The sequence below is a fragment of the Aythya fuligula genome, chromosome 2, assembly GCF_009819795.1.
Source record: "Aythya fuligula isolate bAytFul2 chromosome 2, bAytFul2.pri, whole genome shotgun sequence".
NCBI lineage: Eukaryota > Metazoa > Chordata > Aves > Anseriformes > Anatidae > Aythya > Aythya fuligula.
The window spans coordinates 97,761,974-97,787,045 of NC_045560.1; the positions used below are offsets into that span (position 1 = coordinate 97,761,974).

The 25,072-nt window shown below is 39.2% G+C and overlaps 1 protein-coding gene across 1 annotated transcript in view; it reads right to left on the minus strand.

The window, feature by feature from the left end:
* ZNF236 (zinc finger protein 236) overlaps positions 1-960 on the minus strand; it is a 68,614-nt gene extending 67,654 nt beyond the window's left edge. The window contains exon 1 of the mRNA XM_032181116.1: positions 900-960. Within this exon, the coding sequence (XP_032037007.1) occupies positions 900-960 (61 nt within the window). The remainder of the gene's footprint in view (positions 1-899) is intronic.
* Between the last annotated feature and the right edge of the window lie 24,112 nt (positions 961-25,072).

Below are 25,072 nucleotides of genomic sequence, written 5' to 3' on the forward strand. Positions count from 1 at the left end.
AAGCCAGACATTTAAAGTGTATGCTGCAAGTATTAATTAGCCGGCTTTTTGTGACTGAAATATTTATGGTAGGGTATTTATGTTTTATGAAATCTCTCCCCTTCTTATCTGAAAAAAACAGGCCTACGTGGTTCTGCAGAAAATCACTGAAGGGGGTTTTGTGCCTACGTCCACTTTCGCAGCTTACGGGCCTTGTTCGGGTGCTGTTAATGGATCCCCAGTCACACCAGCAGGGCCGAACTACACAAAAGACCCACCAAAGCGTCAGGAGACCGCTGTCAAAGCCCCCAGCCCACCACAGGCAAATCCCGCCCGGGGAGTTATTTTTCAGATTTTCACAGCGACAAAAATAATAGTAAAAATAAATAAATAAATGGAAAGAAAACGAGGCACAAGAACAAAAAAGAGGCGGTGCGGGACGCACCGGGAGCTCCCTGCGAGCGGGCAGGCGCTGTGTCCCTACCCACCCACGAAACATCATTTTTAAAACCCTGGGTGGGACAATAATAATAAAAATAAATAAATAAGTAAATAAATAAATAAATAGGAAGGAAAGCGTTGGAAGTTTCAGCCGCCTCGCTCCCTGAGGTAACTCGGGGGGGGGGGGGGGTGGAGGGAAGGGGTAGACGAGGCGGCCGGCCGGGCCCTCGCTCCTTCCCTTTCCTTCCCTTCCCGTCCCTCAGCCCTTCCCCGGTCCTTCCCCCCCCAGCCCTTCCCTCAGCCCCCGGTCCCTCCCCGCTCGGTGCCCGGCGCCGCCGCCGCTGCTCAGGGCCGGGCCCTGCTCCCTGCTCCCTCCCCCCCATATCCGGGGACTATATTCGCTCCCCGCGGAGCTTCCCTTTCCTTCTTTCCCTCCTTCCTTCCCCCGCCGAGGCCCCGGCCCCGGCCGCGCCGTTTACCTGCCTCGCTGCCGGCCCTGCCGCTCTCCCCGCCGGGCCCCGGAGGCCGCCCCCTCGGCATGGCTGCCCCCTCCTCCTCCTCCTCCTCCTCCCACCCCCTCCCCCCCCGGCGCGCACGCACACACGCACGCACGCGCGCGACGCGGCCGTTGGCGGAGGGAGGGCGGGGCGGGGCGGGGAGGGAAGGGAAAGGGAGCTCCGGGGAGCGCGGCGCATGCGCGCTGAGTGCTCTCCTTGTGTGTATGGGAGGGGGGAGTGAGGTGCGGAGGGGAAACAGCGCATGCGCAGTGCTGAAATTCCTATTTATTTTAATGCTCCTCAAGTCTTCTCCGCAAAAGTCGACCCAAAACTCACTTTTCCCCTGAGCCACGTGGGTCCTGTTTAGTTGTTCATCTGTTAAGATCCGCAGTTCTCGTTGTTTGCCTCTCTATCTCTCTTTTCCTCCCCCGACCCCATATGGGCGCTTCATTTCAAACTATAGTCTTTCAGTAGCCTCTCCTAAAACGCATTTAGTATTACACAGAGTTACTTAATCGCTCAAATTTGATGGCCCTATCTTCATTACTTACTTCTTTTATGTCACTTTCTTCAGAAATAGCATTAAATGAGTGCTGCAGATCCCTGATCAAAACTATAATCAAAACTATAGTGCAGGCTAGGCGTGGATACCTGTAAACTATACCAGCTAAACACTATGTAATGTCTTTCTCATCACTTAATATTGATAACACCTTAACTCATTTATCATCTTCTATTTGGAAACGTCGGGAGCTGTTTTTTTCATGGGTGCCGAGTTAAATGCTTTTCATGTATATATCTAATTAAATTACACCTAAAACCTTGCCCTCAGCTACCAAATTTAATCACATAAAGGAATGGAATCAGGTTTCTGGAATGCAAGGTCTCATTTCTTCCTGAAGGCTAAGGTCGGGCAAGCATATTTAGATAATTTCTTCTTCTATCTGCCAGTTAAAAAATGTACCGTGTTTGATTTTCTCTACAGAAACGCAGCATCGGTGCATAAATATGGGAAAGGAGGAGTGAAACTGCTGTGACCCTTGCCTGGGGCTCCTGTGAGCTGGCTGCTTGCTAAGAGCACAGCTCCACGGAGAGAAAAGACGAAGAACAGCAGTGGCCTCTGGTGGCTACAGGCTAGTTCTGTGCTGGAAGTTGTTACGCCTTTCTTTTCGGCAGCAAACTACAACCTTCAATTCTGTGAGATAAAGTGACATCTGCTCACAAGATTTCAGTTGGACCCTAGGGACAGGACTCTGAAACAAAGAGACCCAACTGAATCTGTATCTTAAGTCATTGCACAGGCTCATTATTCTAACTACTAGTCTTTATTCCTTTCAGTTTCTGCCACAGGATTATCTGTATTTCTGGTGAGGTCTCCATGTTAGGATTAAGAACTTTGAATCTTGAGTTCTGTTTCAGTTTTGAACTGATGTATACAAGAAAATAAGGAGTATATAGTTTTTCCAAGTCTAACACAAAAAGCAGCTTTAGTTCCTATTTTGGCTTTTCAGTATTACAGTTCCAGCATTTCCTTCAGTGTTCAGCAGTAGAACATACAATCATGTTAATCCTGTACTGCAGAAGTCTGTGTGTCTGTTCCAAATTTATGTAGTACTTTGTCAGTGTGTATTAGTGTTCTAACACTGCTGCATCACTCTCATTCTCTACAAAACTAGCTCTGTCTAAAAGTTGAAAAGACATCAGATTTTGCTTCAGATCTCCACTTTTGAATGAAGAGAATGGAATAAGTGTTGAATAGCACATGAAAGTAACTCCTTGTTTACAAGGAAATACAATGGTAAATCATACCATTGCAAAAAGCAATACCATACCATAAGCATTGTCTTTAACTTTACAACCACTTTCAGATTATTGAAGCTGTTTAATCTCTGTGACTACCCTTCTTTGTCTATATGATAGACATATTTTTCACTTGAACTTTGCAATTCCTGGAAGAAAGGTACTTAATGCATAGCTAAAGCTGTTGCTCTTCTTTTTGTTGTCTGTATTTGCAGAAATTGTGATATTTCAACATATTTAAAATTTGTTACAGTTTGTGAATAATAAAATAACCTACTACAGTTTCTCTTCAGTGTCTCTTGCATTATTACGGAGGTGCTATGCAGTGAACTTTTCAGGTTTTGGGTGTGCCACGGTATTACAACCTTGTGCTTTCTCAGGTGAGAGCCTAGCAGACCATTAGTCATGCTCGGCTTTCCATGCAAAGGAAACATGGGTCTGTTCCCCAGGGGGAATCTGTAATGTAATACAGGGAGAGTGCTAGTCAGATGGCTGGCCTTTAACTCTTTCCATTGTGAGTTTTATCTGGTATCACTGATTTATGGGAAGAAAAGCAGCTATAGTGTCAGCCCTTATAATATGCAAAATTAAAAGTCATGCTTGCTTTTTGTCTACAGATGAAGAATATAGCTACAGAGTGAGGTTGACACAGGGCCACAGAACAAGTTGAATTCTACATTTTCCTAGTAAATGTACTACCAAATTTTAAGGCAAACTCATGAAATCTGGCAAACCATCTCAGTAATCCTACTTACAAAGTAGGGTGCTGTTTACTGTTACAGTAGTCAGATCCTTACGGTTGTGAGACACTATCTCCAGTTGCTTATAGCTTTGCCACACTTGAACTGTTTGGACTAAAATTTGCATGCTGCCCAACTTCAGTTTGGGTTTGGTCCATTTGAATGCATTACTTCTATTTGTCAGATTATGTTTCAAGCAATTTTTTTTTTAAGATCACAGAAAATTCCTCTCTGTATTAAACTACAGTACTCACCATTGATAAGTTTTCACTCCAGCATGAGAGCAATTCTAGGCTTATAGGGCATAACCTGAACTAAAACCTGCAGTAATGTAGAAATGCCAATAAAAGCAGCAGCCTTCTCTCATATTAATATAATAACATGAACTAGAATAGACCTGGTGTATACTTGGCATGTATATAATTGTTGAAATTATACACTGCAAGAACTGCAGTATATGTTTTGTGTAAAGAGTTTCACTAAAGAAACAGTTTTCCAGTGTTAATATATTGACTTCCAAAGAAACATTAATATTTTCAGCTTTGCTGGGATGCCTTGTTCATTCATGAAAGAATGGGTGCCTTGGTTTGCTGTTGTTTGGATAAAGGACTTGGGTTTCCAGCCCTGCCAGCTTGCTTCTAAAAGCACTATCCCAGTGGAAAATAATATTTTGATAACAAATTAATACTCTGTAAAATTTGATGTTTACATTCATTACCCAAAAAAAAAAAAAAAAAAAAAAAAAGTAAATTGAAATACTGTTAGCCACTTGAATAACATCCATGAAATTCTCATTGTCAGCCCTAAAGTTGCATGTGCAGTTCAGTAGTTTAAGAGAAAATACTTTAGAATACTGAGATGTGTTATACTCTAGTACTGAGACAGTAGAGGTGTATTTCATGTGAAATTTTAATGTATTTTGAGACTGAGGCCACTAATACAGTAAGTACACTGAGTCTAGTAGCTTCTTTTTAATATACACAGCTGAACTTAGATATGTCATGTTTATGTGACTTTCATGTGTTGTCAGCTGGGCACTAACTCAAACCGCTTGTCTAAACATTAAAAATTAGGTTCCTTATCAATGTTGGAGTTCTAATTGACAGCTATAAATCCCTACAAAAGTGTTATCAATATTGGGTCCTACCCTGAGTTTTTAAGGCTCATTCCACCTTAGAAACTGAACGAGGATTTCGCAATTTACTTGAGCATCTTTCCTAAATGTTCATTTATTACTAGGACATTGATCAATCGGAGGCTCTGTGAGTAGCTGTACTGTTTCTGTTGCATTTGTTGCTTCCATTTGTCTACTATTTATGTAATACATATCTTGTGGTGCAGGTACTCCACTGACTGAGCTGCTTTTTTTCTGTTTGTGGGTGTAAAGTGCCTGGAAGATGTTCCAGTTCTTCAAATGCAACCTCCTAATCTTTCAGCAGCTCTGCTGTGAGAATGCCAGACTGTATTATCTGCTTTAGATAGCAGGGGGGTTGATCTGTTTTGCTTTTGAATCTGTTTAAAATCATTTGTCAGATATTTAGTGTAATTAGTTTTGTGATTTCTTGTGGTGACATTAGTTTCTGTGTTGTCTGTACCACCCAAAATTCCAGCCTCTAAGTTTTCTGTTTTGTTTGTTTTGTTTTGTTTTGTTGTTTGTCTGTTTGTTTTCTTTGTGTGTGGATCTATTTGTTTATTTATTTTAATTTCATAATCTTTGTGGGTTTATATTTATGTCTTGTGTAATTCAAATCTTTTTGTGGTTGTAATTTTGCTTTCTATGATCAAGTAACAATACCAGAGTCTTCATAATGTACTAAGTTCATTGATGCCTTACTACATATTTGGCATTTAATTTCCTGTTTGTATGCTGCCTTGTCTTGATATTTTATGATAGGCTGAGGTTTATGTTTTCTATTTTATGTTGCCTTTTGTTCTTCTCTCCTTCATTCTGCTCTTCTCTTTCCTCTCCTTTTTTTCTTTTTCCTTACCTAGAAGTTTTGGCATGATAATTTCTTCTGCCACAAATGTATGATACCAGATAGAAGGCCCCTCCATCATCTTATTTTTCTTCATAATATACCACGAACTATTTTACATGGTCTCTCATTTTGCTTGTCTTCTCTGCACTGTATTGCTTTTTTATGCTTTTATTGTTGGTGATTAGTTCTTGGGCATGTTTTTTTTTTTTTTTTTTTTTCTGTTTCTGTGTTTTTCCTGTTACATGTTGATTTGTCTCCGAGACTGCTCTGTTATAGTGCTACTGTCCATTCTGCACTTGTCTATCTCTCTTCATAATGTTTGCATGAATTGCTGCATATTTTCATTCAATATCCTGCAGCTTCATTCATATTTCTAATTTATTGGGACTTTAATCTGATAATTACAGAATTCAGCCATGTTGTGTAATTCAGAGACATACCGGTCTGTTGGTTCTTCACTTTATTAAAAATCCCCTTTCACAAGTTTTTGGGAGAATGTAAAATCCTAGAAAGCCTCCAAAAACATGAACTTCCCTGCTCTTCTCTTGCTATCCAGATGCTCCTGGAATATGTAGTAGTTTTTAAAAATAATGACCAAGCCACGGCTGTTCTAATGCAGTCCTGTACCCATTTTGTCATCAAGAATGCCCAGTTTCTAAACAACATTGTCTTTGTGTATACAGTGAGTTTGATTTCATCTGTGTGCAACAATCAACTTGTTTCTGACACATAAGTATTTCAGACAGTGAGAGAAACTGTACAGTCTCAGGGCTTTATTCTCTCTTTCACATATACAGACTTCTCTTGCAAAGCATTTTGTGAAATGAGGGTTTCAGTTCATAGAAATTACACTTCACATCATTTCTGAACTATAAAGACAATGTTTGGAAAATTGCTCACCCCACGTGCAGGATGTGTGGCGTATTTTCTTCAGAAGGCTTACATTTGGACACATTATTGAACTCTGTTTTATATCCAGATGCTGTTTAGACAGTAGAACAAAACACCGTTCATGACAAACACAAACATCTTCTCCTCAGCCAGGTACTAAAACTGCAGAAATCAGGGAGTCGAGTTTAGCCTCAGGAACGCTGCCTCAGTACAGGGAGGCCATGCAATAGGGGTAGGCCTCTTCATGGAGGTTTGTAAGGGAATTAGGCCTCTGGAAGATTTGTGTCGCAGGATACTGGGGAGGCTCTGAAGCTGAAGTCTTCTTTGTGAAAGACTCCTCAGAGGAGCTATGTGAAGAGGAGGTGACAACAGAAGACAACATATGGAGCAAATAGAGGAAACAAGCAACAGCAAAGCAGCAGCAGGACTAAGTTGTGTTCACAAAAAAGTTCTAATGGAGTTTAAGTACAAAATTTTTGAAGGATTCCTCAGCCATTACAGTGACTCTTCTCACACAAACTTGCCTTGGTACCTAGGGACCAAGGGAAGTTGAAAATCTAAAAAAAATAATAAAAAATGTTTTGAAAAAAAAGTTTTGAAAAAAGACCTGGGGGGCTACAAAGCTTTTAAGCATGGCATCTAAACTGTGCAGATTGGCAGGAAATATAAAAATAGAATTACTAAGTATCTTGATAGCTTTTTGAGAAAAGCCATGTTGGCTTTTGTGAAATGAAGTCATATCACAGTTATGCTGAGAACTGTGTGGTTGACACAGCTTACTTGGTTTTTCAAAAAAATATGGGAAGGGTCTTACCGGAGGCTTGTAAGAAAACTTAGGGCGACATCATGAAAGGGAAGATTCTTGTATGGTTAAATGGTGGGAGACAGGAATAAATGGTCAGTTTTCACAACAAAAGGCAATGACCATTGAGGTTCCATAAAATCTATATTAGGACCTTTACTGTTAAAACATGCTCATAAATAACTGAAAAGCATGTTAGCAATGAGGTAATCAAGCTTGATGATATTAAGTTATTCAGGGTAGTAAAACATAGTGACTGAGCAGTAAAATGACAGGTGTAATTCAGTGTAGATAATTGTGCGGTGATGTACATAAGGGGAAGAAATCGTAATTTCACTTACATGAGCTCTGAGCTGACTAGAGTGGGAGTTGAGAATTATGATAGATAGTCACACAGAAACATCACTTGATGCTCAATAGTGATTGAAAGAGTAAATCAGAGGTTAGGAGTCATTTGGAGAAGAGTGAAGAACAAAAGAGAGAATGTCACTCTGCCTTCATGTAAATCTTGTTTCACCATATCTGTCATGTGACTCTGGTCTCGTCCTTCTCTACCATCTCAAATAATACAGGAATTTGGAGAAAGTTCAGGAAGGGCAGCAATGATGATTCTACACCAGAGGTATAGAATAACTTCCATATGAGGCATGACTTAGGTAAGTTTCAACTATTTAGACAAATGAGATTATTTCAATGGCAAGAGGCAAGCTAAAGAAAAATGATCCAGGAAAAAAACTGAATTATTATTTATTATAAAACTAAATTATTATTTACAAATAATAGAGTCAAAGGAAGAGTCAAAAGGGTAAAAAAAAAAAAAAAAAAAAATGGAAACGAGATACTAAGATGCTCAGCAGAATACCTGGATGGTATTTGGATGTGGTGCTTAAGGACGTGGTTTAGTGGGTAATATTGGTGGATGGACCAGGTGATCTTGGAGGTCTTTTCCAACATTAATGATTCTGATTCTTAATAGGACCCATTGCTCCATGAGGGCATCCAAAGACTAGGTGAATGCTGCCAGCAGTTCTGCACCCAGAGGCATTGCTAGACTCATGGCCACAACCAAGCAACTAACACTGGACTTTATATATATATATAAATCACATGCTGTTATTTTTATGTTCTTGTTTACATCTGAAGTATTTCTACTGTCATACACTTTCCCCCACTTTTGTTTTAACTATTTTGTTGAAATGCACGTTATAATCACATATCTTTTTATTTGTTTCTGAGTCCAACTTCACATTAAGCTTTTGGATCCTTTTCTGGCACCTTAAACTAAACAAAACCTGTAACAGAGTTCTTATTAATATTAGGAGGACAGCTATTTGAATAAATTATTCCCTGTAAATATAATATGTATCAGTATTTGAAGAATATACCACCCCAAAAATACATCAATCAGCATCATAGCAAACTTTTTTTTAAATACACTTGCTTATTTAAATAAGGAAAATAAATCAATTATTCATCTATTTTCTATGCTTCATCTATTCTTAAAAAAAAAAAAACAGTAGGACTGAGGCAACAAGGCCACTTCCAATCAGATTATAACTGCTGGTCTGGTGCAGATCATTAGTGGGTAAATTACCTTGGGATGTGGTTAAAATCACTGCAGGTGTTCTACTTAATGAAGTGTTAGTTAGGTGGCAGATGACCATAAAACTTTGGGGCTGTGTGAGTTGTCAGTACAGGAGAAGGAAAGCACTAATGCCAAGCTGTGTTACATCAAAGACAGATAGTGAGGATTGCCCTTTACTGATGCTAATTGCAGTCTTTGCTGCATCCAGCAGCTGCTAATCTGGACCAAAAATGTAGTTGCCAATGTATATGTGGAAAGCTCTATAAGTTGCTAGTAAATCAGATAAGCACGCATCTATTTTATAGACACTGCAGACGGCAGAGGCAGATGGGTTTAGTGAATTTTCAAAAGCCACACAGAAAAACAGTGGCAAACTCAGGGTTAAAATCCAAGCTTCCTGATTGCAAATTGTCTGAGAAGCGATAAGAGAATAAAGCGTAAAATCATTATAATTAAAAAAAAAATCATGTATATATCTTAGCAGATGAGCACTCCACAATAACGTTTTTTAGGGATGTCAGTAATTTAAAACAAAAAACTTTTACAAAAGTAGTTTTAGAGTTATTGCTTTAATGTATCCCTGTGTAACATGAATCAGGCAATATGACTTTTGTGAGAGGAACAAATGATTTTGTAATAGCATATATGTGGACGAAGCTTCTTGTTATGCAGTCAGCTGCACAGAAACCTGTTGCTGACTTCTCTCTGGAAGAGTTAGAAAAACTGCATGCTGATATTTCATGAGAGTTATCTATCTTCTTGGGCTCTTGGTCACTTGCACAGAATTTCATCATTATTTTATTACCAGATAAACAAAACAAAAAAAAAAAAATCATCGTTCATTATTATATCATTTCATTATCATTATCATACCTTATCATTCATTATAATATCATTTTCACAAAAATGAGTTACCATTTTTGTGGACACATGAACAGAATTTTGTCAATTTGTCAGAGTGGAATCTTCACAAATGATAGCTACAAAATTGTAATACCCCTCCACTTATGTCAGTGAGTATTGCCTGATTTTTCTGGTGCTCATAGCTTGGCCAGCTGTGGATGCCTTTCTCAGGAACTTCAACAAGTGTAATTCTGCCAGCTCTGGAGTTCTTGTTTCAAGGGATGTAGATAAGTGATTTTCTTTTTAATGAAGTAATTGAAAGAGAGCCCATAAAAAGTAAGCGAGCTGTCATCCTCCTGCATCATTCTTGAAAATCACAAAAACATTTTATCTGAAACACTGATTCTCCTTCTTTGTTTTTTTTTTTTTTTTTTTTTTTTTTTTTTTTTTTTTAAATCTCAAGATGACACTCAGAAAAGGTCAGCCCCCAGAGTTAAATTGGCAATGAGCCTGAAAATGGTCTTAAAATGAGAAAAGTTAGGCAGTCTTAACAGCAGGTGTCAGTGTGAACTCTGCCTCTATAATTAAGGGTGTAAACAATGTGATTAACAACTTTCAGTGCCCTCACATAATATCCTGAGTTAATGTGAACGTTAGAAGCTGCCGTATTATTAGAAAATACTTTCCAGATACTGTTGTTTCACATGTCTGGTATCTATCAAATAGTTACAGTATCATAGTCATGATATTTTTCTGCTTGTCAGCAATTTTCACTAGCAGAGGCACAATAATGAGAACTTTGAAATCAACCCTCTGGAAGCAGCAACACTGTATGTAAATATTTGATGTTATGTAATGTATATTGTATTTACCTTATAGAAGAATGTGCTAAATAAATGATAAGCTTGATTGAAAAGACAATCAAAACTCTGAAAAGACAGAAACAAAACAGAATATTAATTTGAAGAGATTTGTAGAACCGTGTAGTAAATGGAAAAATCTAATGTAGAAAGTCACTGAAGCACGTAGTAATAAAAATCAATTGTCTGCAGAGCTGGCTGAACAAGTTATAAGAAGTTAATGAAATTAATTAAATTAGAAACACCTGGTAACTAGTAAAATGGGTTGGCTTTGTTTTGTTTTGTTTTCCAGAGAGGAAGAAATGAACATTTAATTTTATCTTGAAATCCACTTAGCTATTCCCTCTTCTGCTTTTAGAAGTGGATACCTTCAGCCACCTGCTTCTGTGCTAGGTGCAAGAAGATATTTTCTGTTATTGCAGAACTTTGGAGCACCTGTCTGTATTTCTTCTCAGGTACAGGTACTCCAGCCATTAAGCTGTTGGAATATTTAGGTTGCATTTTTTCTGAGAAGACAGACATAGAGGTTTTTGTCCGTGTGATGGCTTAAAAGTCTGGTTTATGTGAAAGCTGAGGGTAATCACAGATCAGGCAGCTGCAGGTTTATTCTGTCCTAGCCCAGATATGAAATAAAAATCTTAGTCAAACTAGAAGACATATGGAAGATAATTATTCCCTTAAATGTTCTGCTATACATACATGCAGATATATATATATATATCTGCGGAGGAACAAGGCTGGAAAGCAGCCAGGTTTTCCCAGCTGAGAATTCCCCTGGCACTGGGGGACTCAGCTGGCACCCAGCCTGTTTCTCTGGCTCCTGCTCCTCTCCGCTCCGCTCCTCTGCTGCAGCGCTGCAAGCACCTTGCCCTGAGCTACATGCTCAGCTGGTGTACATAAAGCTTTCGGGATTTAGGGCATGTATGTCTGTCCTGAGAGCCCATGATCCCTAACTGCCTCTGTCCTTCTGCCCCATCTGCACCAAGTGTGTTTCATCTTTTTAGCTGCGTGTTTGGTGTGGCTCCCGTGGTGTGTTGCCTGAGTGCCTCCAAAATGTGAACGTGTCATCTTCCCAGTCCCTGTAAGGTAGGAAAGTTCTGCTACACCCCTGTTGCGCATGGGGAATTACGGCATTAATTTTACTGTCTTTGAAATCTGTGTTTGAATTCAAAGAGCCAAATGGCTCGAGCTGTGTCTGTATGGCCTGGAGGAGCAGGAGCACAGGTGCAAGCCAGTCCTGCTGTCTGCCTCAGGTTTCCTTTTTGGAGAGGCACCTTGCTCCTTCCAGGCAAGAATCAAAGTCAGAGTCAATGTGCAGGCGGTACGGTCAACAGGGTGCTCCCCTCTGGCCCCAAGTAGCGTGGCCATGTAGATCCAGCAGAGATCTGGAAGCCAGAACTATCACAGCGATTCAGTGTCCATAATTTCATCATGGAGCAGCTAAATTTTGTGAGATAGGGCCTCAAGAATCCAAAACACAGAATACAGGGGCTAGACAGATTTAGGATAATCCTACCAAAATCATGTGAAGTGGAGCCACTTAACATTATCCAACAGGCACTGGCAACACATAGGTTTGTCTGAAAACTCATTCTGATTCGGACTTACATGTCTATAGAAAGACTGTGAGGTAAGAAGCTGGATTTCCTCAGGGATGTGAGATGCGCACAAGTAACCTTTGGTAATACTGTACCTTCTGTAAGACAGCCTAATGGCTACAGCATTCAGCCTGGAGATGGGAGGCACCAGCCCCTCCATTTTGTCTCTCTTCAGCTGCAGATGCACAAAAAACCTACATCCCTTTAGGGCTGCCTGCACATTCAGCTGCTGGGTGGTCTGCTTTGGGTCACCTTATTGCAGCTTCATCTCTGCACATGCATTGTGTTGGAAGATTTAAAACTTTGGTCTCATGACTTCCAGGACAGTGTTTGAGGTGGCGGGCAGTCATTTCTTATTACTTAGAATAATGTGTATTGATGTATGTTGCCTTGAAACATAACTCCAGACATTCTGCATGGGATTAATGAAGATACAGAATAAAAGCAGGCTACACCTTAAACTGTTTCTGATTTTGGCTTAATGTTGTGCCACCTGTGTTGCAGTGGGATTAAAGTAACAGGGGGAGGCAGCCTGTTAAAAAAAAATATACATAGAAAAAGACCCACCTTTACTTATGGATTTGACTATCAAGAGTGATTCCAGCTGAATGAAACTTTATAGATTTAGTATTTACCCTCCTGAAGCATGAGCAGGGAAGGGATATGTGTGCGTTTCTTCTAGCAAATTAAACAGTTCCCAAGGACATTCCCAGGCCCGGGAGCCAACTGGCATGGGCTGACTCACCAGCAGAGCAGTAAACAAACACGCTCAGCCTCCAGAGCAGGGTGGCTGGATGCAAATCAGTAATGGGTTGTGGGATGCTCTAACGCCCAAGCTGTGCCTGGGAATTGCTTGGGAGACTGCTAGTCGGTACAGGCCAGCAGCAGTCAAATTCCGGAGTCTGGGAATGCTCTCACATGTGCTGGGATTCACCAACAGAGGCACAGCCCAAGGTTGACTGGCATATCCCACTAACTAGTCTCAACAGTGCAAAAATTATAAATACGGGTTACTTTTGAGGAGAAGCCATTTAATATGTCTCAGATGCTTGTTTTAGGGAAGCTTTTAGCTCCTTAAAGATACATATTATGGTTCAGTCCTGGATTTCTGGTCTTGTAGTATTTCTCTTGTGCATTTGCTAGTATTTTCTAGTGCAGCCATCATGTTAATGAGTCATACAGGCTCATAAAATATCTTGACGATGTCTACAGGTTTTAGAATGAATTTAGTGACCTTTAGGGCCAACTTGGAAGCAGATGACTAAACATTGGGTGCTTGGTGCCATTCTTAAACTGCAGCACTCTTCTGTTCAGAATCTTACCCCTACAGCACCTATTATTGTCTGTTACCATACTTAGTTAGAAGGTGATACAGCTTTAACTCTATCTTTAGAGGCCCTTAATTTGGGGCACTGGATAGCATATTATCAGTAGCTGTCATTAATACACACAGATAAAAATGGATGGTGATTTAGTTATATATTTTAATTTGATAATGTTCACAGTTTTAAATCTCATAATTCCTACTACCTACTGCTCACTAACTTTATTTGTTGCATCGTATGTTAAATCAGCTAAAAAGGAACATATAACCCCCCAAAAATTTAAAAATTCATCCGTAAGCATATAACACACAAAAAAATAATTGATCAGTTTTTGCCTTCAAGTTCACTTATTTTCCTGGTTTTAATAGGCCTTTGATTGCAAATCTTGTCTTTACTCTGCCCATGAAAATGTTGTTTTTGTTTTCTGTTTTTGTTTGTTTTTTTACCATCAAGTATTACTTTCTTTTTGAAAAGAAAATCAACTCAGCATAAATAAAGCATAAAGAAATTCAGCTAAAACCTGTTTTTTCCTTTTTCTCCAAGTTTCATATAAATGTCTTTATCTTTGAATTATTCTTAATTAATAGAACTAATTTAAATCCCTTGAGTCCACAAAACGTCAGACGAAAGTTTCTGTCACATCCTTATTGCCCTTCAGGAGACACTTTGTATTTTTATATAATTATTTTTTTTTCAAACCGTGATGATAAAAGAGCAAAGCCCTAAGAGGATCACTCTGAGGAGCCTGTGGTCAGTTACATTGCAGGATATTGTCTTATCTTTTTGTGATTGAATTATGTCTGCATATTTCAAAGACTAAAACTTACAGAAAATTAGCACACAAAATTGTGCTAAGGCAATATGAAGTCACAATAGGAAGAAAACGGCAGCTTTTATTGCTGCATATTCTTAACAGGCCTTTTGGTATCCAGGTGTTGGGACGGATATGGAGCATTAGATCAGGTGGTGTCATTGTGTAGTGTTGCAACTCCTAACAAACAAAAGGGGTCGGGTAAATATGAATTAATGCAAGCATTTAAATATCCAAAGAAAAAGTTTTTATAATAGTGAAGCTAGATATGAAAGCACTAATTTAAAGCATTATTCTTCAGCTATGCTATATCCTATCATCAACTGAAAAAATGCTTCTAAAACTCTACCTTCCACTCCTTTACTCTGCTTCAGCATCACTGACTCATTTGAATCTTTCCTTTTTCTAAGAATAACAATCTCTACGTTGTGACACCCTATCCTAGTGGTATTCCAAAATATTGCAAGGCTATTAGTATAAAGGCAGTGAAAAGAGACACAGAGACATAAAATTATATAGCAAATAAAACTAGGAATGATGGTTAGAAGACTCTATTTTCAGATGTTTTATGTAGATCTGAATGACGGAACCTCCTATTCCAAAACTGAAAGTCCATAAATATGGGTTGGAAAAATGTGATGCATGAACCCCATGTATTTTATTTTGTTTTATTTTATTGTGATAAACCCATTATGCATAAATTAAATGTTATGATTGCCAGTTTTCATGAGCAAAGTAGTTCAATAAACAGATCTTTAAGACTGGGAGTGATTCAAAGTATATAGGTTTGTTTACAGTACACCACAAGCAGATGAACACAGTGAACGTCCTTGGTGTGTAAATCCTGTGAAGTTCAGCATTTTCTGGTAGTCTTATGACTGTGGGAATTGGGATTAAAAAAAATAAATAAATCAACAAATCCCAAGAAAATCATGACACAGCAACAAGTTAGCAGCATGAGAAATTTGTGTCACATCTCAAACCAGCTATATCAGTTCTAGGCACCTGATCACATTAAATCTCCTCTGTTTAGAGAACTTCAACTAATACCAAAACTTCTCTCAGTTTCCCATCTAATTTTAAATCAGACACAGGGTTTCAGTGTTTGGTGGTAGTTGGCTTGGTTCAAGTCTGTGGGATCTGTGGTTTGCTGCAGTTTGTAGTTTACGGTCTTCTCCAGGGGAGCTAAGTAAAACAGACAGCGTGCAGCTGAGGCAGCTTAAACATTCTGCTTTTAATCAGAGCTGATGGACAGTTAACTGCGGAGATTTAACAATGGAAGTAGCCAATGCTGGGAAAGTACAGTGACTATAAAAGCAAAGAAATAAAGAACATTAAAAAAATGTTTTTATAGGGTGAGATGAAGGAAGTACAATTTTCTCTTTAAATGTAGGGAAATTTGATCTAAATTGATCTTTTACTCAGAGAACTAATTTAAACACCACATGTCTTTAAAAGGTCGGTTAAAATCATCCTTCACAAACTTGATAGTCCTCATAAGTTACTATATATTTTCATGTCTGCATAGATTGTTGTTGACTCAATATGACACATCCAAAAAAAACCCTCCACAATCTATTAAAAACAGGCAGGGGACAGAGAAATACAGTGTCTTTAATGCATTAAAAACTGACTAAAAATGGAACGGGCATGAAAAACACTTGATGCAGAAGCGGTAGAATATTTTCTAATCTTGAATAGGTACCTGATGGAAATTACCTACTGATGAAGTGTTGCCAGACAGAAGAAAAGATCTGAGGATTAGTGCTGCAGCTGGAGGATTGGTGAAAGAGTAATAAGAAAATACAGGGCAAAGGAAGGGAGAGAGGAGGCTGTGCAGGCAACTTGAAATTTATAGACACCTAATAAATGAGATGACATAGAGAATAGATGCTTGAATGAGTTGGATGACCTAAAAAAACAGTTAATTTCCCCTTCGAGCAGTTTCAAAGAATTTCTCCTTCAAACAGTTCTAGGCCACTATTAGATCACACCATGTTTTCTTCTTCACCAAACTAAACAGAGTTCTTCCCACATATGTGAGGGGCTATGCCCTTGGCTTCTTTCCATCTCTGTATCCCTCTGCTGGACTCTGGTTTCTTAATAGACAGGGAATGGAGTGGGTGAAGCAGGACACCATATTCCAGGCATGGCCACACTAGCACCAACTAAATGGGAATAACAACTTGCCTCTTTCTGCTACTCATTCACCTCTTAATGAAGCCCAGTTGGCTTTATGTTTTCATAGATTTCCAAGAGATTACAGTGGCAAGGTAAAATTGGAAACTCAGATTAATTTAGATTGGAAGGGACTTCCGTACGTCATGTGGTCCATAGTCCACTCAAAGCAGGGCCAAATTTGAAGGTACATCAGGTGTGCTCAGGCCTTGTCCAGTTAAGTTCTGAATAGCTTCAAAGATGGATATTCCAGATCTTGCATGTGCAACCTCCTTTAATATTTTATCAGTCTTTCAGTGAAAGCATTTTTTTCCTAAGATTTGATCAAAATTTCTGTTGTTGCAATTTAGGACCACTGTATCCTACTTTTTCACTGTCCCCATCTTCTTATAATCACTCTACAGACAGCAGAAGAAAACAGTTAGAACCCCTATTAGACTTCCCTTATCCAGATTGAACAAACATGGCTTCATCACCTCCTCATACATGATGTGCTCCAGCCTCATAGTCATCCTGGTGGGCTTCCACTGGGCTCACTCTGGTATGTTCATATCCTTCTTTTACAGGGCAGCCCAAAACTGAAGACAGGACACCAGATGTAGTCTCACAAGTACAAAATAAATGAGAAAAATCACTTCATTTGACTTGCTGCTACACTTTTCCTAATACAGCACAGGATGTGGTTAACTTTCATCACCACAAGGACACAGGGAAGTCTTTTCCTGTCCTTTGAGAGAAAAGTCCATGGTGTGTGAAAGCAACAAAATCTAACAGATTCTAAAAGCTGGGATTTGGAGGAGAGTTTTGGTTATGAGTGCTCAGTCACAGTCATTGAATAAGTTTTATGAGAAGAGGAATTTCACTGAAAATGGACTCAACTGTGGGGTACTGTTTTTCTGGCACAACTTAGAAGAGTCTTAAAAGCTTTGAACTGTTGTCATATTTACAGTGATGGGTAAAAAGTAGCGTAGCTGTACATGAACTATTTCACATCACGGGAGCAGCCTGGCTACAGCTATATGCAGCACATGATAGGTTTGCTTATGCAGTTCAACCTGATATTTAGAAATTGCTTGCACAGCAGGGGAAGACTGACATGGAGATTCATGTTAATTTCCACACTTGGCAAAAGCACAGAGGAAGAAGAAAATTAGGAAAATAAAGACACTGTAGTGGGTAGAAGAAAAATCAAATTAAATAAGAAAGTCTTCATTCAATATCCTTCCATTTTATTTTCAGTGGATTTGAAGTATTTAATATGGTAACTGCATGGGGAATTATAAAATAAGACACAGATTGAGGTTAAACAAATAAATGTCTCAGAAAATGTGTTCTTCACTCTCTGATCTCCTAAGCCTCCACTGTACTCCCTTCAGATTTGAAGCATTAGTCTCAAATACTGCTCAGCCACAATTCCAGCAAAATCCTGTGAGTGCTGTTGTGGGATGGAAGAGACAGTCAGCTCCTCTGCAGTACCTTTCCTCATACATTCTGGTTTCCCTTTGCCTGTTGGTCCATGTGCGATCAATATGTGCAAAAACTTATTTCCAACCACAAGCACCCAACTCAGGGCAAAAGTCTTTAAGCATCCTGCATCTTAAGCTCTTACAATTCATTAAATGAGAATTTTTCCACTCCATAAAATCATACATCTAAGTGATATTCCAGTCCTACTTTGCATTGTTGATGCTTTCCAAATACGTGACATCAACACTTTTCATGCTGCTTGTGCCGTAGACATTAAAGAAAATAATAACTAGTATTGATCAGGAATGCAGACCCTGAAGGATTCTATCCTAGTACTGTTGTTTAACAACCTTACTAGCCACTAAGACATAAATGTGTAAGAAAGGGTAACTGTGAGGGGGAGAAAAAAGCTGTTTAGCTAAGGGACAATGCTGGCAGAATAACAGACATCTATGGATTGGCCATAATTAAATTTAAGCTGGTGATTTAGAATCAGGATTCTGAATACTGGAGGAATATTATTTTGGAACTGCATCTCAGGCAAGTAAGTATAGGGTGGAGAAAAAAAAAAAAAAAAGACATCTTTTAAAATGATACTGTGCTTTTCAGGTAGTTGAAGTCTGTATTTACTGTAACATTAAAGGCACTTGAAATTAAATCTTTTTGGCACTTCCATATCATTTTTTGTTGTTATATAAATATAACCCTACTTTCTTGACACTGGTTGTTTTTCATCTTTAAACAACAAGAGCAAAACAATAAATTCTGTTTAGTTTTAGTCCTGAAGTAATTAGCACATTGTCTTCTTGCAGCTCAAAAAACTGAGCTTCAATAGTAGAAACTGCGATACAAAACACCTGTATTTCCAAGCCTTGTGAAATGGGCAGTTGCCAGTATAGAATACCAAGACAAGATTTGGGGTGAGTGACTGTGGTGGGTTGGTCCTGGCTGCCAGCCAAGGTCCCACCCAAGTGCTTGATTGCACACGCATATACACACACACACACACACAAACCATTTGGAGTGTGGAGAAAACTCGTGGGTTGAAGAAAAAAAAAGATCATTCACCAGTACTGTTGTGGGCAAAACAGACTCAGCTTGGGGAATTTAACTTAATTTAAAGCATCTAGTTACTGATTTGGGTATTAGGAAACAAGGAAGGCAAGCATTTAAAGACAGGGAAAACACCTTTCTTCTCCCTTTCCCAGGCTCAGCTTCCCTCCAGACACCTTTCCTCCTTGCTTGCCAGTCTCCACTCCCCTTTTTATCACAGCTGGTTATGCTCAGTCCTGTTGGCAATGAAGGGGGCTGGAGTCAGGGCATAACAGTTTCTTTCTGCCATTCCTCCTTTCTCACTCTTTTCTTCCACTCCTCCTTCACTCTTATTTGTTTCATCTGTTTTGGTGTGGGTTGCCTGTAGGGCTGCAGACCCTTGGGGAGTACCTGCTTTCCCATGGTCGATCCATAGGCCACAGTCCTTCTAGAGTTCCACCATGGAGCCCCTCCTACTTCTCTAGCCTTAGTGTTTCTCCCTTTTGGCATTTATTGCCATTTCTTAAATATGTTCTCACAGAGGTACCACAAACTCCTCTGTCTGGTTCACATGGGCCACCAACTCACTTGATAGCCTAAGCTGTGTCCTGTGGTACAGCTGACCAACTGTGTCCAGCATGAGTCTCCTCTCACAGAGGCCAACCTTGCAGCCCACCCACTACCAAAACCTTGTCATCTACACACTATACAATATCAGAGGTTGTTCAAAGAGCTGACAAAATGATGTGGGCATCCTAAATCCAACCACAGTCTCAGGTGAGTGTAAGCATCGCTACCCCTGCACAGGCCACCCTTTCAGGATGCTTTGTGAAGAATGGTGCAACACTCAGCACGGTGAAGACTTCAGGCAATTCAGCCATCTGTAGAGCATCCTCAGGAGATAGCCATAACTTAACCAGGACTTGAAGCCTGTCTAAATTATGCTGGGAACCACTGTGTGGGAGCCCAGGGTAATGGGCAGGTCATAAGGGTTTACAGGTGTCCTTGTTCTCTCTGTAAGAGAGAGTGAGTACTTTTCCATGTCTATCTCAGACACAGAGTAGCTGTCACTTTCCAAAGTAAATTGTGTTTGGAAGAAAAACTAATCAGATTATCCATCATGTTTCAGACAAAGTAAACCGTTTGGGGTGAACTGCCCAAAGGTATCCAGACTGGAGCCAGCTTTTCATGGAAGTAGTTAGCACAATACTTTTTAGAAAGGCATAGGATTAACATGCTAAAACGAGAAGTTATATCACAGTTTAAACTGTTAATATGTAGTGAAATTTTCATGATCTTTTCTCACTTTATGTGTGTAGCTGTGTTATTGATTTTTTAACAGTGCCTTGGAAACACTGACTCATGGCTCACTTTTTAATAAAACTCAAACAGTGAACCTTCAGGGTCTAACTTCTCCATATAAATCTCATGTCACATCACACATTGGAACCTCATGACAAAAATTCTCTTTTATTGTGCTGTAAAATATGCAAATATTATTGTGATGGCAGTTCTGTAAAAGCTTAGAAAGTAAATTTTTCAGTTGTGCTTGTAAAGAGCAAATTCATTGTCTGTGGTTAGGAGTGGTTTAGAGCCTTCTCTGCATTAGGAAGAAAAAAAGGGGAATAGTCCAATAGTGGCAATCCTAGGAATTTAAAATTATGCAAACAACATCTTGCTTTCTAGGAAATAGTAGAAACAAGCATCATGAGACAGCTTCTTTGTTCAGAAATCAAAGTCTGCCTAGCTCTCCAGAATTTTTTCTCCCAAATAACCCCACACGGCTTGCTTACATAGGTATGCCCTTGACATCTTTTACTTATTCTGGGTTTCTGCTCTTCTCACATACACACATGGGTAATCAGTCTCCCAACACCCCTGAGACCTTCTCCATCTCTCTCATCTTCTTGAATTGCAACCCATTTAGTTAGTTACTTAGTTACGACCCCCCAAAGGGGCCCTTGCTTGCTCCTTCCAGTTAGTCTGTTGAAAAGGTAGTTTCTATGCCCTTTTAATTTTGCGTGTCTATAAACTAGAGAAAGCATCTATTATCAGCAACCAGAGTACTAAAATTCTGCATTAAAAAAAAAAAATATATATATATATGTGTGACCAATTGTTTATTGTTCTCATATTTACATTGGAGTAGCTGTTAGCCTTCAAGTGTTGGAGCAGAATGAGGATAGGGCACCCATTCTTTTCACACTTATATTGATGCTATCTAACTAACTTACTGTGTTACACAGTAAACATGCCAGCTCTACAGCTGCTGAGTTTGTTTTATCAGTTGTTACAATAATAGAATATCTGGCCAGGAGGATGGAGAAGTAAAATACAAAGGACAGGACAAATCTAAGAAAGATAGATCCATTGTGATTTTAAATATAGTAGACCAAAAGAAGACTGACACAGGATATAACAAAACAGCAGCTTTTTGGAAATAAAGTGGATGTTCCTAGAAAACACTGCTCTATACTTGATATGTTTTTGATGCTGTCTCTAAGCATCCATTTTAGCCTTCTGTCATAGGGCTAGGTGGACTTTTGGTCTGCCTGATTATGGCAGTTCATGCTTTGTGGTGGGATGTATTTCTAGATATGTAATCTAGATCAAAAGGTTGTTGAGATCTTTCTAGAAATTAGTGAGTGAAACTTGTGGGCTAGTGCTCTGAAGGACACTAGATCTATTAGCACCTTTGCATTTGAACACTAGTGGATATATAGGTGGTGACATATGAACAAATTATTGGAAGATATTAATTACCATGTTAACTACTTCTCAGTGTGCATTTACCTTGAGTAAAAGTGAACTAGCCTATCCTTCTTTAACTGAGAGGAAAACTACCCATAATTATATTGCATTTGCAGAAGAGAAGAAATGTGCATATGGACGATTACCTCACAGGAGCAAACACATGGAAATTTATTGCCCCATGGTAACATCTTTGTATGTCAGAGCCTTAAGACTTCAAACTGATATTTTGCTAAACTTTACATGTCTGCACTGAACAGACTGTATATTAATTTCTTGAGGCCACTGGAAGAGCCAAATATAAAACGATGACCTCTTGAAATTTTAACTGTGGGAAGATTTATGCGTGTTTATAATGATTTAGTTTATGGCTAAGATTGCAGCAAAACTGACCTATATGTACTCTGACTGGGCATAATTTCTGTAGAGGTTGTGTCTACCAATGCTAGCATGCATGTAGCTCTATTTAGGTGCATTCATTTTTGTCCAGCACTTTTTTTTTTTTTTTTTTTTTAATTTTTATCAGCTCCCTGAAAGCATGATACACAAAATTAGTCATCATCAAAGTAAGTCCAGGCTCTGAAACCTTTTGAAATGAAATTTCATGCTGCTGAATATAAATATTTGTAATAAAAACTTTCAGACAGAAGATCCCATAGTGACGCTATTGTGCCAAACAAATGATTACTTTATATCTCATCAAAGTACCACTCATATATAAGTTCCCAGTTAAACAGAAAGTTGACACACTTTCTCCCCCCAAATCCTATTGTATTGTCAAATTAGTATCGCCATAACTGAAACTCTTGGTAAAAAAAATAATTCTAACATTACTTTATGGCACAGGAACCAGTGTCAGTATCTTGGTTTTATTTCTTCCTTTACATCACGTTACTTGTTTCTGGAGAATGAAATTTGGCTTAAAACAAAAATCACAGTTAGACTTCCATTTATTCAGGAAGAATGACTGATCACTTAGTGGTGAAGTTCATGACACTGAATAGTAAACTTCTGTCTTTCTCTATAGTTCATGTTTCTACAAAATAATTAATGGAAAGAACCAAGAGAGAATAAAAAATAAACTATGAACCAAGCAAAAAAAATAAAGGATACCTCAGCAGGAGAAAACATGCTGCAAACATAAAATGGTTTATATAGAAGGATCCACAGTTGGTAGGATAGGAAAAGGACTACCCAACAGACTTTACACAAGGATTCATTGATGTGGTGCCATTGCAAGGCTGCTCTCAATAAACTTGGAAAGGTCATGACAACTAGAAGAAGTTCCTGAGGAATGGAAGAAAGTAAATACCACTTTTGCCTTCAAGAATGGCAAGCTGGAGGATGTAGGGAAACACAGGTCAGTCACCCCCACCTGAGTTCATCACCTAGGAAGGTGGTGAAGCACACAACCCTGGAAACAATTTTCAAACTCATGAAAGACAAGAAAATGACTGGGAATAGTAAGCAGGGATTTGTGGAGAGGAAGTCTTACTTACCTGACCTTATAGCCTTCAACAATGAGATAGCTTGGTGAATGAGGGGAGCAGCAAACATGATTTATCTTGATTGTAGGAAGGCTTTTGGCACTGTCTCCCATAATCTCCTCAAAAGACAAGCTGATGAAGTATGGGCTAGATAAATGGAATAGCAAGTTGGATTGAAAACTGTCTGAACTGCCGTGCTTAAAAGGTTTGTGATCTGTGGCACAAAGTCCATCTTAAGGCCGGTCATTAATGGTGTACCTCAGGGTTCAAATACTTCAGTACTGTTTACCCCCTTCACCGATGACCTCCATGGCTAGACATAGTGCACGTTGAGCAAGTTGACAGATGACAGAAAACTGAGAGGAGTGGCTGATACACCAAAGGGACCTTGACAAGATGGAGAACTGGGCCAACAGGAACCTCATGAAGTTCCACAAAGGGAAATGCAATGTCCTGCTCCTGTGGAAAGATAACTGGTATGTTGGAGGCTAATCTGGAGGCTTCTGGAAAGCAGATCTGCAGAGAAGAGGACTGAGGGTACTGGTGGACAAGTAGCTGACCACAAGACAACAATGTGCTCTTGCAGCAAAGGTGGCCAACAACATCCTGGGATACAGGAGAAGGTCGAGAGGGGTGATGCTTCCCCTCTACTTGGTGAGAAGACATAATCTAGAGTGCTGTGTCCAGTCCTGGGCTCCCCAGTACAAGAGAGACATGGACATAAGGACATAAGAACATGGAGCATCTGACATAGAAGGAGAGGCTGAGAGAACTGGGATTGTTCAGCCTGGAGAAGGGAAGAACTGGAGGAAAATCAATGTATATAAATACCTGATGTGTGCAAGTAAAAACTATGTAGCCATGCTCTTCTCAGTGATGCCCAGTGAAAGGACAATAGGCAATAGGACAAAATGAAATATGGAAGATTACACTTGAACAGATAACAGATGAAAACCTTTTTTAACTGTGAGGGTGATTGAACCCTGAAAGAGGTTGTCCAGAGGGGTTTTAGAATCTTGCTATATAGATCTAAATATAGCCTTCAAAATATACTTCCTGCTAATTGTGGAGGGCTAAATATTACCTCCAAAACTGTGGGGAAAGACAGAATATTATTTAAAACAGAAAGCATATTTGGTGAATGCAAAGGAAAAGAAAAATAATGTTATAAATCTGTTCATTTTAGTATTGAGTTAAGGAGTAATGATTCTAGCATAACTACATGAAGTATTTTGAGCAAGTTGAGAGCCAAGCATTGAGAAAGTACTCAAGGCAAATTTCACAAGAACTTGCATTGTATCCCTCTTGTCGCCACCAGGCAGTCAGCCACCACAACGGGCTTTCTGCTAATGTTTTTTTGATGCAGCCAGAAGAGTGGGACTCTACAGACTGCCCTGTATTCTAAGGAATGGAGCTGTCTTTTTCTTTTTGTATGTGCAGAGGAGCTTAGGGAGTCAAAACCACTACTGTTTTTAGACACCAGTGGGGAGAGAGCATGAGATTTCCACTGTTGGCAGGTTAGGTGTGCTTGCTTACAGAAATCCTGGGAAGTTTTTATATTGTCCAGGAGATAAAGGGTTTGAATAATGTATTTAAGTTGTATAATGAAACACATAAGGGTCTTCTTCAAGCAACCTGTGAACCTCAAGTGCATGAGACAGTCTTGATGATGAAGATAGTGAGTAAATATGGATTGAATAGAGGCAATGGACTAAAACAATGACCATAAATTTTGAATGCAATCTAGTAAGCCGTAAATGTACATGCACAAAATCTGAAACTGGTCAAATGGAGTAAAATAAAGGTAAATCAGAAGTGGCCTGAGGCAAGCCACTTTCTTTCATCTGCATTAGGAACGTCCCATTAAAGGACACTGTAGATACTCTAGAAAGAGTTAGAGCTAAAGCAGCTAGGCCCCCTAAAACATTGCTTTTTTTTGCATCTCTTCAAATAAAGTCTTATTGATACAATTAAGAAAAAAAAAAAAAAAAAAAAAAAAAAACAAT